The following is a 14,785-nucleotide window of genomic DNA, read 5'->3' on the forward strand; positions in this document are numbered from 1 at the left end:
GCAGTCAGGAAACACACTGAAGGATATGGCTGACAAATGATGGTGAATTCCCCTCTGGAACATTCTGCCCATGCTTGACTGCCAAGTTTGTCTCTAGTATAGTTTTTACTGATGTGTTTCCCATGTACAAGCCGCATTAACCTTCGACCTTGTATCACTGAAGAGGTCAAGGATAAAATTGCAACACTCGAAAATGATCAATGCAAGTTGTGTGCTCACTTTCACATTATTGATGTGGAAACAAATTGGTTTCGTACAAGCTATATCCATTGCCATCATCGATACTTGGTCACCTACCGGTATATTTCCCATCCAATATAATCATATACACTCAGTTTGTAACATTTGAGCAGTAGATACTGGAGTTTAGGCTGGGATCTAGTATTGTATTTATGGATTATACACTTTCTTCTTTGATCTTCATAAGAGCATAGAAAGATGCATGTCCCTCGTTTATGGAATAACAAGTGTATGTGTAACATGGTCTTTAACAAGGAACTTTTACCATGCAATTATTAATTAGAATTTACATGTACATTCAGCCCCAGTCTCCATCTCAAGTCTGTTTCCAGTCTCAACTAGTATTACCTTCAGAACTTCAAGTTTAGTGGGAGATTGAAAGTGTGCACTGATGTTAAAATAAGCTACAATTTAGCTGTAATTCAGAAGAAATTCATCACATCTCTCAGTATGTAACTTACTGTTTATAAAATCTTAAAGGATCCTAACTTTATAAAAATGCTGGTAGCAGGATGTTTTCAATATGACTTGAACAGTGGTGCTGGGAGTCTATTCCTGAAGTTACCTCCCCCTGATACATCCTCTATCTCAGGTGTGAGTGATGATGAAACAGCCTGTGAACAATCCATGCAGCGATAGCTGAAGTCTACCAAAAAACAACTTCAGAAATATCTCTGTGATAACACAAGAATCGTATTACTCAGGCACAAGGTTAGGTTCTCTTTTAATCTCATGAGAGAAAGCAAAGATAAAATGCCACAACTTTCAAGAAGAGTTGTGCTCAAATGCACGAAGAGTCTTCCATTGGTTTGAAGATGCATAAATTCTTGTTTGAACAGAAAGGAAAAAAACTTCTGTTTCCATGTTTTTAGGATGGATACAGGATCAACATAATCCACTTAGGCCTGTTTAAGCTTACAGAAACCTGACCCCTTGGTTTCCAGGGACGAACCGGCCCAGAGTTAACCCATTGGGTAGTGAGTGGTGAGCAACTTTCTATAATGTCTTCTCCACAAGGATCACAGAAATACTTTTGTTTACTACACGCTTCCTCTTCCGATATTTATGTTTCTCAAAGGCCAGACCGACTGGGTAAAACATATGCTAGCAAGCATGATCACTTATTACCTTCCAATAAGTCAACACTATCCAATACCGCCCTGCCATCATCACCGATCTCAACAAGGTGATTAAACATCCAGGAGTAGCTCAACATACTGACACACTGTACCCCAATATATAGCAGCTTTGTTTGGGGAGGGGAAGAGGGAGGGGGAGAGAGAGGAAGGAGGGGGAGCAAACTCCTTACCACCAGATCTCCCTGTGCCACACCAGCATCACACTTGACAGAACATGTTTATTTTATGTCTATTACAGACGCGTGTCAACATACTCAGGGTGTAGTTTCCAGAAACTGTGTCTAGTTTTGTTTGACTTGAAACACAACTCACAATGTTCCACCAGAAATCTTTTCAAACACATTAAATATCCCAGCTGAGACATCATAGAGAAGTTAATACTGACAATTTTACATGTCATTTTAATAGCAGGAGAGGTGGCACATGTGCAGATATGAATATAAGGCACCATGTGACAGATCCCCATACATCTTTTAAAGTTTCATGAAAAAATATAATGGATGGTTTATAGATATGTTGTAAAACCTAAATGATAAAAGCCAGATACACCATATCCTCTTGCATCAATCACTTTGGAACTGCAAACTGGGAGAGAGTGGGGACTCCCTCTGAGGAGGCCAGCAATGAGCAGCATGAACCTTGAGATCAGACCATACAAAAGCAAGCCTCACCGTCTGACCAAGGACAGCTTGTTGTTCACGGTACTGATCATCTCTTCCGAAGATATCCAAATTACACTCAACAAAATGTGAGAAAATGTCCAATATTTTCATTTTCAAATCAACCACGAAAGATACTGTACCTCAAAAGTAGACACAAAACTACCTCTCAAGTCCTACTTAGGCTTAAAAGAGAGTAAATGATATCAGTCACTTGGTATAAATAATCTCGATCATGCAATAAATATCATTCCCAAAATCTCACTTCATACTGAAAATGACACATGATATCAACAATGAAACTGATAAGTTCATAAAATTCACCCCTAACTCCCCAGTTTTAGTTCTAAATCAACAAGCTTATGGGGCAATTTGTACATGGCGGAGAGTGAATTTGATATTCATTAGACTCCCCATAAATTAAAGGTTGTAGAGAATATCTGTATGGCAATTTGCTTTCAAGCTTCACTGATGCAATTAGAAACAAGCCTCTCATCAACCGGACTAGATGTACATTCCATGTTTTTACGGCTTATATATGTGCTTTTAAGGGCCTTCGAGATGAGAAAGCAAAGAGCACTTTAACGATAATATGAGAATGTTGTTTACATGTTTGTTGGGCTGAAACAAAGGAAATCCTCCACTTTGAAATGGACAAGGGGAAATGGTGAATATTGGTAAACCTGGATGGCTTCTGGTAGATCTCTTGCTGGAATCAATATTACAAGGTGGTCTGTCAGGTGGATGGAAGGAACCACCATATGATATTCTCGGGAGATGTGTTTTGTTGTTTGAAACAGCCAATATTATAGTCAAAAAGAAGATCAGACAATGAGCCGACCAACATTAGAAAATTTGTATTTTTACATTAGTATAATTGGATGTAAGAAGATAAACAAAGAGGAACAGTTGTTCTTTTATTCCAGGTCCCTCCCTAACTATCCAATAGTCGGTCCTTAATGTCCGAACAGCAAAACAGCATAAATATCAATGGCAAAAAGGAGTCGCCTACATTCTAAGAAGCAAATCCACATTTTAAAAAAAATTCAATCTTTTATCACAGTATTATAGATAAAGAAATCATTTATAAATATGTCTGGCTTAAACCCTTTCTTATTCTTGTTTGATTGTGTAGAAGCAGCAATACAGGTAAATTGTGGCCTCAGTGACTGTGTGGGATGATTAAGGACAATACAAACATCATCTATTTGAGAACTGACATCAATATCATTTGTGTTTATGGAGGTATAAACATAAATTAACTGTGTTAACTTTTTGTGCTAATGATCAAATAATCAGTCTCTAATGTTACCACTATTCACAATTTTCTTATAAGAATTGACTTCAATATGGATTCATGAATACATAAACAACGTGCACACTGTGTAAATGTCTCTTAGCCTACTGGATTAAGCAAAGCTGGCTAACAGATCAAATACTATTAATCATAAGCTATTTATTATTTTCCAGACCATGTCTCTTCCACTTGAAATGAACAAAGACAGATGAGAGAGAAGCATAATTACTGGATCTCCTGAAATATTATTGCCCCATGGTGTAAGGTCAGGCAGCCATTTTGAACACTGATTATGACAATCTGCCATTCTCGCCACGACAAAGTCAGCATGTTTGGCCAACTCCAACAGGAAAATATGCAATATAAGGGTTCATAAAGTCTTGGCTATGGTATTAAGGCAGGATCTAAACCATCCAATCTGTCAGTTCTATTACAACCAGGTCAGGAATACGGCTCTGCAGCCCCCAATATTGACAAGACCCTTGTATTAACACAGTCAGTCATTACTGACCATACAGAGTGCACTCCAGTCTCAGTTCACACATTGCATACAACTGGTTGTGATTAATATCAATTCATAGCCCAAATCTAGGTCATTAGAAGACGGTTGTGGGTTGAGGCCTTGATACTTTCATGTGTAGAATGAGTTGTAGGTGACAAGCATTTTAGGTATGGATGTCACCTAGTTCTGGCACCAGTTTCCATAAAACTAACTACAAGTAACCTTTAAACATTGCAAAAATGTTTCACACAGAACAAATGAGTGATCAGGTAAATATATTCGTCATTAGTTAGCAATATTCCAGGTACACCACATCAGCCTGTATGTAATCAAGTCTGAACTGAAAGCTTGAGCTTGTATCATAATCATTGTCATCATTATGACCAAAATCAACTGAGTCAATCCCATCTTAATCACGTAGTATGACAAGCATGAGGTACAGTGACTCATTCTGATCCAGTATCAACCGAGTCAATCCCATCTTAATCACGTAGTATGACAAGCATGAGGTACATTGACTCATTCTGATCCAGTATCAACCGAGTCAATCCCATCTTAATCACGTAGTATGACAAGCATGAGGTACAGTGACTCATTCTGATCCAGTATCCCCAGTAATCCATCATCTACAAGTTTCCATCCAAACAATTGTGATCTGTTGGTTTCAATCCTGCTTCAACATGTCTCTCATGAACCTAGAACAGTTAGTCCAGAAATAGAGTTATCTCAAATAAAAATATACATCTACAAAACAAAACACAGAATCCAGATGGGGCCCAGAACAATGCCTGAAGCTGAGGCAATCTAGACTTGCCAAATTGTGCTAGACATGAAACATAATAGTCTTCAGGGTTTGGAAGACACACAGACTCCTACAGTGGGGAAGTACTCATGTCCATTACTCCAGAGAATCAGGTGAAGCTCTCAAATTGAATGATTGTCCCACGTTTTAGGTTGTCAACAAAATGTATTCTTTCTGAATACAAAAAAAACAGCCTAGAGTGCCTGCTCCTAAACCTATTTACAATAATCCCTAACACGCATCACAAGAAAGGATGCACAGAACAATATGAGAAGAGAATAGATAAAGAGAATATATCCACATTTTACTGATGTACTGTATGACATAACAAGGTGTTCATTATTGTCATGTGAAAGATCTACATTATCATACAATACCGGTAGTTGTTGGAAGATTCTAAATACCAAAATTATCAAAGTTGGAACCAAACTGGAGCTGGTACTGCTTCTGTAATGGAGCTGAACAACCTTCTGAAAGTTGGCCTTACTAAAGTTCTTGTAATATTTGAGAAATTCACGTCATAAAGTAAGTCATGACTGCAGTGGAAATGTCAGCCAAGCATACAACACATGTAATTGATAAGCTACACCAAGAGTTGGTTTTATATGCCACAGAAGATAGGGAGGACCTAATAATACTGATGAACCATTGCTGAGACACTTGTCCAGACATCCAGAGTGAAAACCGTTTTGAGCATTTTATTCTCCAGTGGCATAAACACTATGTAATGTGTGTGCTTGTGATATTTTTCTTCTTCAAATGGCAAAATCCCATGAGTGAAAAAATTTGAATTTGTTAGTTGTGTTTTTTCACTTTATCTTTTTCTGTGACGGAGTACAAACACCGGCAGGCATTGATGATCTGATCAACTCATTCTGTCCAACTGTTACTAAAATCTGAAATATTCTCATCTCATAATTGTGCAGTTGTGAAGTTGGCAATTGTGAATGTACTGGCATAATACATCCTTTGTTTCTTTCAGTTAAAGAATAAACATTACTTGGTGTTGTAAATGGTTGAATATTTGTAAATGGTTGAATTTCAAACACCCATATACAAAGACCACGGAACAAAACCTTCAAGAAACAAATAAGAGTTGCATTGCAAATCAGGCATTAGCACAGAAAGAGCATCCTTTGAGAGAGTTAAGTTAATGTGAAATAAAGGTTAAAAGGGATCGACGCTCTCTCTCTGCTGCCAAGTCCAGGGCAGAGTGTTCATTAGGGTTGCAAGAGCAGCTGACTGGCCCACAAAAGGTTCTGCAGCTGACGTCCATGAAACAATCCCTAATGAGCAGCATAGAGGATGGCCTTTAGTTCTTGTTTCTCCTTGAAACTTGACAAACAAAGTTGATGAGCAATGATACAGAATGGACTATCATAAATAGGACCCTTCTGTAAAATCAAGTCATTTCTCAGATAAAGAAATCTAAACTTTCAAGTATGGGGGCAATGCAATGAGGATAAAGATCCAAACCCAATCAACAGGAGCGTAATACAGGATGGATAATGTGTACTTGCTTTGTTTGATCATGATCAAAACATGGTAACCAAAGTATTTTGAAAAGAAAATTTTGAAGTCTGTATTTAAATTCAAGTCACTTATAGATATGACACAAAGCTTTCTTCTTCAGAAATGTTTTAAATTGTTGCCAGAATTAATGTGTCCTCTCACCTTACCACAGTCTCTTCATCAATCATTTCCCCCAGAGGTTTAAGTGCATTAGATCCAGAAACAGACACTAAACTGTAATTATTCCCAAATACTGCCATGTTCAATTATATCTTGTTCTACGCTTTTGAAAAAATACATCTTAAATGTTTGTGAAACAAAGATAAAATCTGAACGTAACATTTGTGTTGTGCCATCCTGGGACATCTTCCATGCAGGAAATACGTTAAATATGGACACAAATAATGGCAGTGTTTTACAGTAGAATCTGGCATTGTTCCCTGCTAAAACACAGAGTGAAGTGACATGTTTCCTGTACATACATCATGTGATGTCTAATCACCAGTTCATCCCAAGGAAATAGATGGAAAACAAAATTGGTCGTATAACATCCCCTTGTCAGACTGTCAGAGAAAACAGGAAGCCGCTATTAGCATTAACTCCAAGACAATACAGAATGGCTGTGCCATGACACAAAGCCAGTACTTTTCTGGTCGTCTTTTCAAATGCAATTAACTGCTTGGTATTGTTTTACACATTATTTAAAGATGCACAGAAAACTAATTTATTATTCATTTATTACATCTAATGACCAATTCGGATGAATACCAGTATCTATATATTTCTATCATGTATGGCATGTGTATATATATGTTTATATTAAAACATAAACTTGAGTATAACATTGATATATACATATATATTATCTACATGCATTATAATCACACAGCTAGTCTTATGATATATAATATATATATATGATATCTCTCTATATACCTTAGTCAAATAATTTATTAAATAACTCCTTTACCTTTTTCTTTCTCTGTCCTACAGCATAAACACATACACCTTGCTTTGCCTACAACTGACTTGAATTGTGAAGTTCATCTCATGAAAACAACAAATTTTAGTTTCTTGGGTTTTGATAACAAAATGTTACAATGATCAGGAACTAATTCAGGTTGGTCTTTGGCTTGCATAAGTGTATCTCCTCCACTGTGTTCCTTGTCAGAGTATATGACAGATGTTCTTACAAACATATCAAGAAGCATGCACACTGCCAGTTGGCAGGGGTACAGCCCACAGTACAAGTGCTTCACCACTCACAAGTGCAATGGAAACAAGCTCCTCACTACATGTGCAAATAAATGTTTGCATTTTGTGACTGACACTTCCCAGCTGTGTGTCTCTACCTCAAAGCGCAGTTCTCGATCTTTCCCTGCTCCCCTCTCCTGCAGTCCAACCCCCTTTCCTTACATCCTGCAGCCGCAGAAGCAGCAGCATCATCTCCTGCACATCGTTCTGCCACTTGCCACAGGCACTTTAATACCTGATCTTTGATCTCAGGTTCAGGAAGAGACAAGAACAAATTTCATTGCCCTTAACGGTTGGTTTATGAGGATTCTGATGTGTCTTGTATGTGCTGGAGATATTTCTGACAACATCTTTGGGTAATCTAGTCTTGGTTCATCAGAATATAATCTTCTCCATCACAGTAGAGAAAAGCTACAGGGTACTACTAACATTTACCTAAAATTCTTAACGCTATTATTAACAGGTGAGGAAAGACCAAAAGCCTCCAAGTAAGATTGGTTGTCACGTTAAATGTCATTTTCTGGTAAAAAATAAAATCTGGAACAAAAAATTGTATCATAAACTTTAGATAATATCATATCAGTGTTAACAAGATACTTTTACACAATGTATTCATTTTCTACACACTCACATGAGGAAAACAGACGAAATTTGAAACAATTCTGAAGGTGTAGTGTGGACTCATGACACTCTAATATATTGAATAAACTGACGAGTCTTTGATGTGTGACAGGAAAGTGGAACATGTCCTCATATTCCAGGGCAGATAAACACAATGAGATATGCAACAAGCAAGACAAACAATCAACCCGAAACGGAGCAACTTACAGGAGGCTGGGAGCTTAAAGCATTGTACAGAAAAACACCGTGCTGAAAAGCACACACATAGTGCTGACAGATGCCCATTCTTATCAAACATTTAAACAGATCCTTGGCTTACAAATTTGTCATTTAGGACAGCAATCACATGGTAAAAACAGATTTGGATGCATATACTGGGGGGAAAAAAGAGCAATGTTTTCGACAGCTTGCTCAAAGAAAAACAAGCACTGTCTGCAAAAACTTTCATTTCATCGATGGTTTGACGTGTTTACAAAGAAAAATGGTTTGGAAAATATTTTTGTGCTGTCATAGATAAGTAAAGAAAATTGAGATGGTTTACAAGTCTACCTCTTTTTTAATTTTTTTCTAATGAGTCAAAATGGAAAAGACAATTTTGTTGTTAAATAACTATTATGGTAAAAAGTACTAGAATATGCAGATTACTGTGTGTTAGATATTTTGCAGATGATACAAAAACATTTGACCTGTCCACCACCATCCAGGGACAATAAGATGACTGTGGAATAGATGAGTGAATGCTGGTTCTCCACAGTATTCTCATGTTGTGCAGGCCACCTGCTCCGTAGAGCTGTCCTCAGACCTAGTGTCTATATCCATCACAAGAAGGTGCACACATATCCCTAGATACAGACATATAACATATACTCTTCAGCGACCTTGAACATATTGATCCTCGCACAATCAGTATCTGAAAAGCCCTTTCTTAACAGACTTACAATGTAGTTGAAATACCATCATTGTTTGCTCTTTACAATATGAGTGATTTGGTTTCAGTGCCAATTTAATCAGTATTAGAGTCATATGTTGGAATATCAGCTGGATGTGGAAGTTTAAGTAGGCTTCAAAACCCTGGTCAAAGCCAGAAGGTATCTCTGCTGAAATCAGAGCTGTTTGTACATTTCAGACAGTATCATGTGCATGTGTTTATGAATTATTATCAAATTGTGATGAAACATAGGGGGCACCTGTAACAAACACACGCAGAGGCAAGTCAAAATCGTGGTGACATGTAGTAGAAGTCAAAGTAGGGAATCGCATTGGACATTATTTTTGTCATATATAAATGAGTGAGTGTGAGTGAGTTTAATTTTTAAACTTGTTACTGCAATATTCCAGCAATACCACAGCGGGGACACCAGAAATGGGTTTCACACATTGTACCCATATCAGGAATTTGGCTTGATGAGCAAACGCTTTAACCACTAGGCTACCCCACCGCCCCCATATATATGTATGAGTAATGTCATAGATGTTAACCTAGGTTAACTTTCACTTCTACTACACACACACACACCTCTCTCTCTCTCTCTCTCTCTCCGGCCACACACCGAAAGTGAATTCAGGCACATAACTCATAACTCGAGCTACACATACCCAACATCTGAAGAAGAAGAAGCAGCTGTGTCCAATATACTGTGTTTACTCTAACATAGCGAAAGGAGGTCTCTTTCCTTCATGAAAGACACAGACAATATGATACTTACATAATTGTCTTTCAGATCAGGGTGATCCTTTTCTATTCCATCATCCAATATTGTAACAGTTACACCTTTCCCTGTGTACCCAAAGTTCCATGCTTTTCGGACATTCATATCCAAACCAGCACCTCTGTTCTGTAACAAAAAATATTGTCCAATTACCATGAGCATGTAAACATAGATAACTGAAAAAGAAATTATTTGAAATAAAACGAAGGGCAATCACACCAAACCCAAATGGTCATGTGAAAGCATTTTATTTCTATACAAAATGAAAATACAGTGAAACAGGCAACTCATTTCTTCCTTCAGTTCCTGAAGATCTATCAAAAAGCAAGATCTTAACTTAGAGTGAGTCTCTGAAGATGAAGGTTACAATTTGTCATAAACAGCGCCCTGTTTGCTATAAGAAGTGACTAACAGAATTGGGTGGGTAGTTCCCACTAACTTGGTGAGTGAGTGAGTTTAGTTTTAAGCCATTTGTAGCAATAGTCCAGCAATATCACAGCAGGGGACACCAGAAATGGGCTTCACACATTGTGGGGAATCGAACCTTGGTCTTCTGTGTGACTAGTGAATGCTCTACCCACTAGGCTACCCAGCCCCTGGTAGATGGATATCAAGGTGTCCCAGTAATGAAGATATCATGTCAGCTCAGCACTGTATGGTCACATGTGACTATTTACAGACTGCTGTCATGTATCTGGAATATTGTAATTGTGCCTTGTTTTCCATATAAGACTCCTTACAGCTTATGTTACAGCTTTACTGGCGTGAGTGAGTCTTGTTTTACGCCACACTCAGCAATATTCTAGCTATATAGCGGTGGTCTGTAAATATTCGAGTCTGGACCAGACAATCCAGTGATCAGCAGCATGAGCATCGATCTACGCAATTGGGATTGATGACATTTTACAGAGGTGACTTGTATTTCCACAACAACAGTACAGATAAAGAGGAAGATTCATAAATGCTTAGTCTACATTGCATGAATTATTAAGACAATATTATATGTATACACCAGTGATACTCTACAATAGAGAATGACCTTTTATTTATTCAGATAAGGGCATTAATTTTGAAGCCAAGGGAGACTCCCCGAGGTATCCTGTATACACAGCAGTACTGATGTAATATCACATAATATAAAAGTGAAATCTTCCCCCACATCAATAAGATATCTCTGCATTGATTGTGTAATTCTGACTATATCATGAGCATATGTGTATGAACGACTCTGTATTGAACTACAAGGGAAATGTAACAAGGCTCTGTGGTCTGACAATAAAACAAATAAGCATCCACACACAGGATGTCCACAGATGATAATTCCCATGATTATTCTTATTACCATCATCATCCATCTCATCATGAATTAACAGTTATGGAGGTGAGGTGTGGAGGACTGCTCCTCTAACATATCATTCCCATTCTCATCATCCATCTCATCATAAATTAACAGTTATGGAGGTCAGGTGCGGTTATGGAGGTCAGGTGCGGTTATTGAGGTCAGGTGTGGAGGACTGCTCCTCTAACATATCATTCCCATTCTCATCATCCATCTCATCATAAATTAATGGTTATGGAGGCGAGGTGCGGAGGACTGCTCCTCTAACATATCATTCCCATTCTCATCATCCATCTCATCATAAATTAACGGTTATGGAGGTGAGGTGCGGTTATGGAGGTGAGGTGCAGAGGACTGCTCCTCTAACATATCATTCCCATTCTCATCATCCATCTCATCATAAATTAACGAGGTCGCGAGGTTATGGAGGTCAGGTGCGGTTATGGAGGTGAGGTGGAGGACTGCTCCTCTAACATATCATTCCCATTCTCATCATCCATCTCATCATAAATTAACGGTTATGGAGGTGAGGTGCGGTTATGGAGGCGAGGTGCGGAGGACTGCTCCTCTAACATATCATTCCCATTCTCATCATCCATCTCATCATAAATTAACGGTTATGGAGGTGAGGTGCGGTTATGGAGGCTGGAGTGCGCGGAGGACTGCTCCTCTAACATATCATTCCCATTCTCATCATCCATCTCATCATAAATTAAACGGTTATGGAGGTGAGGTGCGGTTATGGAGGCGAGGTGCGGAGGACTGCTCCTCTAACATATCATTCCCATTCTCATCATCCATCTCATCATAAATTAACGGTTATGGAGGTGAGGTGCGGTTATGGAGGCGAGGTGCGGAGGACTGCTCCTCTAACATATCATTCCCATTCTCATCATCCATACTTTGAACATGAAGACAAATGCCATGCTTCCACCAAGCGTGAAGGCAGATGTCATAGTTACACAAGCACCAATCATCACCCAGTGCTCTCCAGAGACTATGGTACCTCTGTTTAGTGAGAAGGATAATTACATGACAATACCAATGAGTGGGACACAGATGACACTAACATAATTTAACATCTGTCTGTGACACCAACAGCTCCTTGGAGATACTTCAGAGATCATTGGAGGTCATGGCAAGTCCTTTTTGACTCAACATTACAGCTTGATCAATATATTTCATCAATTGTGAAATAGATATTGATGGAGTTCCTCAAGCATGTAGTCCTCCCCTGGGGTTTATTTTCAGGGAATTTAACTGTTTCATTCTTTCTTTTAAACCGAAAAAGCTACACATAATTCTGAATTACATAAAGGCTTATGAAACATCTAGAAGAACTAAAAAACACATATGGACAGACATATGCACATAGTACTAAATACAGCACAGTTACTATCCATATTTGTAACACATTTAGTTACAAATAATCCTTAATTAACATGTTGCTCTAAATCCTTATTCAGATTAATTCCCCACACTGACTTTTAGTAGGAACTTGCAGCCATGATGTAACAAGGGTTTTGAACATGGTAAAGCCCTGAAATTTCTTCTACTCTGTTCTTCTGTTTTCCTTGATATACCTTAAATTGTTCATGGCATATCCAGCAAACTATGTTTTTGTGAATAGCATGTCACATAAATGAATACATCACAGGCTAAAACTTAAAGCAATCAACAAAAACAACATTCAGTTCTTAACTTTTTTCATTCAATTTCCTGACTGACAATCATCTGAATAGAAAACTGTTCTCCCAAATAACCCTTAGAATTTTCTTCCCATTAATTACTAATTTTTTTTTTGATATTTGGTAATTCCTCCCCAAACAAGTTAATCAAGTGGCTGCCAGTGTGTAACAGAGGCATGCTGTACAGCATTGTATGCAGGATGTACAATGATCTCATTCAATTACACTTGACAAGTCACTGTTTAAAGTAATATTCCTTGCCAAACAGTTGCACCAGCAACTTTATGAAGCAGATCAAAATCAGACATGACAAGTTAATTCGCAAGCCTGTCTAGTGCAGGCAACTGCACAGTAGGTGATGTACACATGTGCCTCACATTGGCTCAGAAGTGTGATGGCCAAAAAACCACAGCTTGGCACACTTTAAATGCTTCATCTTAATAGGAAAGACACCCAGCATCTTGCCTCTTGCTGTCTTGAGGGATCTATCAAGGCTTCAAGTGTGAAAAGTGAAATTCAAGGTAGCCGTCCCCCACCGTGATACCCTGGATGTATGATAGACTCCTCATCAATCTCAACATCATCTGAAACTTCACATATCTTCCCCGAGTTTCATCATTCACACTTGGACCTCTCCCCTCTTCCTTAATTAATCAAGACTTGTACATAACACATCTTTGCAGGAGAAGTGTTTCAAATATCTGCTTACATATTCCACTGGACATTAAAGGCAAAACAGTAACATGTATTATAAGAATAGATCCCTGAAAATCAGTGGTAACGCCATGTTTGTGAAAAGGGTAAGAATAAAACTAACCAGCCCTAGTCACTAGATGTTTTTGTGTTTGAAAATACGGACTCATTTTTAAAAATGCTACATATACAATCAATAAATGCTTGGTCTGAAACCAATGTATCATCAGAAGGATTTTCATAATTATTTGCTTCTGATGTACACATGCATCCAAACAGCAATCAGTGAAAACTTCAGAGCAGGCCTATTGTTATATCATTACTATCATACATCTCCAGCCTCACATTGTAGCGTCAAGAGCTCAGTCAAGACACAGGACAACTTATAATTACTCATACAGCATGGAAAAATCGAGTTCCTTTTTCCACTGAACATCCCTGTAAATACATACACTGTAGTCATTAGCTATACAGACATGTTCAAATCAATATGTAATTCTTGATGTCAGATTGACCTGTACAAATACATATCTAGCAAGCAGTATGATCTCCGAGTCTCCTTCTGGATATTCCTGGAAGATTGTGATAGTGTTACAACATCCTGCAGTCAATCAATATCTCCAGCTACATGGGCATCTCGGACAGCAGCGATAATCTGCCCATAGTCCAGGTCAATATTTGTCCACAAAAATACCTATATTCATAATGACAGCCACTTGAGAGAATAATGTGTCATGTGCTATGTTTAAGTTGTGACAAAGAATAACATTGATAGAGAAGAACTTGTTTATTGTTTGCCACAATGCTTCAGGGCTTCCTCTTGGACCTTCATCACGGGACATTACTAATCCTCTCGGCAAAAAGTGGAGTCTCTCACTTGAAATTGCGTACAAGTGTTTAAGAGTATCTTTTATCTGCTTAAGGAGTATTTTATCTGAATCTTCCTGTGGGGATTCTTGGGGGACAAGGTCATCAGTATCCTTGGCTTCCAAATCCTACAAACCAATTACAATAAGACTGGTCCCACAGGCTTACTGACTTGAAATTTGTCACTATGACCCTACATTATAGGTGTCAAGCCCCAATATTGCAAGTGTCATGATGCCCCAATATTGTAGGTGTCATTATGCCCCAATGTTGTGTGTCATGCCTCAAAGTGGGTGTCATGATGCCCCAATATCACAGGTGTCATGATGCCCCAACATTGTAGGTGTCATTATGCCCCAACATTGTGTGTCATGCCTCAAAGTGTGTGTCATGATGCCTCAAATTGTGGGTGTCATGATGCCCCAATGTTGTGTGTCATGCCTCAAAGTGGGTATTCATGATG

General features: G+C 38.3%; 1 protein-coding gene across 2 annotated transcripts in view; it reads right to left on the reverse strand.

Moving 5' to 3' along the window:
* Positions 1-14,785, reverse strand: part of LOC124291131 (furin-1-like) — a 226,591-nt gene that overhangs the window by 80,782 nt on the left and 131,024 nt on the right. For both annotated transcript variants that reach the window (XM_046728038.1, XM_046728037.1), the window contains exon 4: positions 9,733-9,861. In XM_046728038.1, coding sequence (XP_046583994.1) covers positions 9,733-9,861 — 129 coding nt within the window. The remainder of the gene's footprint in view (positions 1-9,732; positions 9,862-14,785) is intronic.

The sequence above is a fragment of the Haliotis rubra genome, unplaced genomic scaffold (assembly GCF_003918875.1).
Source record: "Haliotis rubra isolate DU_JTF1 unplaced genomic scaffold, ASM391887v1 Scf482, whole genome shotgun sequence".
NCBI classification, from domain to species: Eukaryota; Metazoa; Mollusca; class Gastropoda; order Lepetellida; family Haliotidae; genus Haliotis; species Haliotis rubra.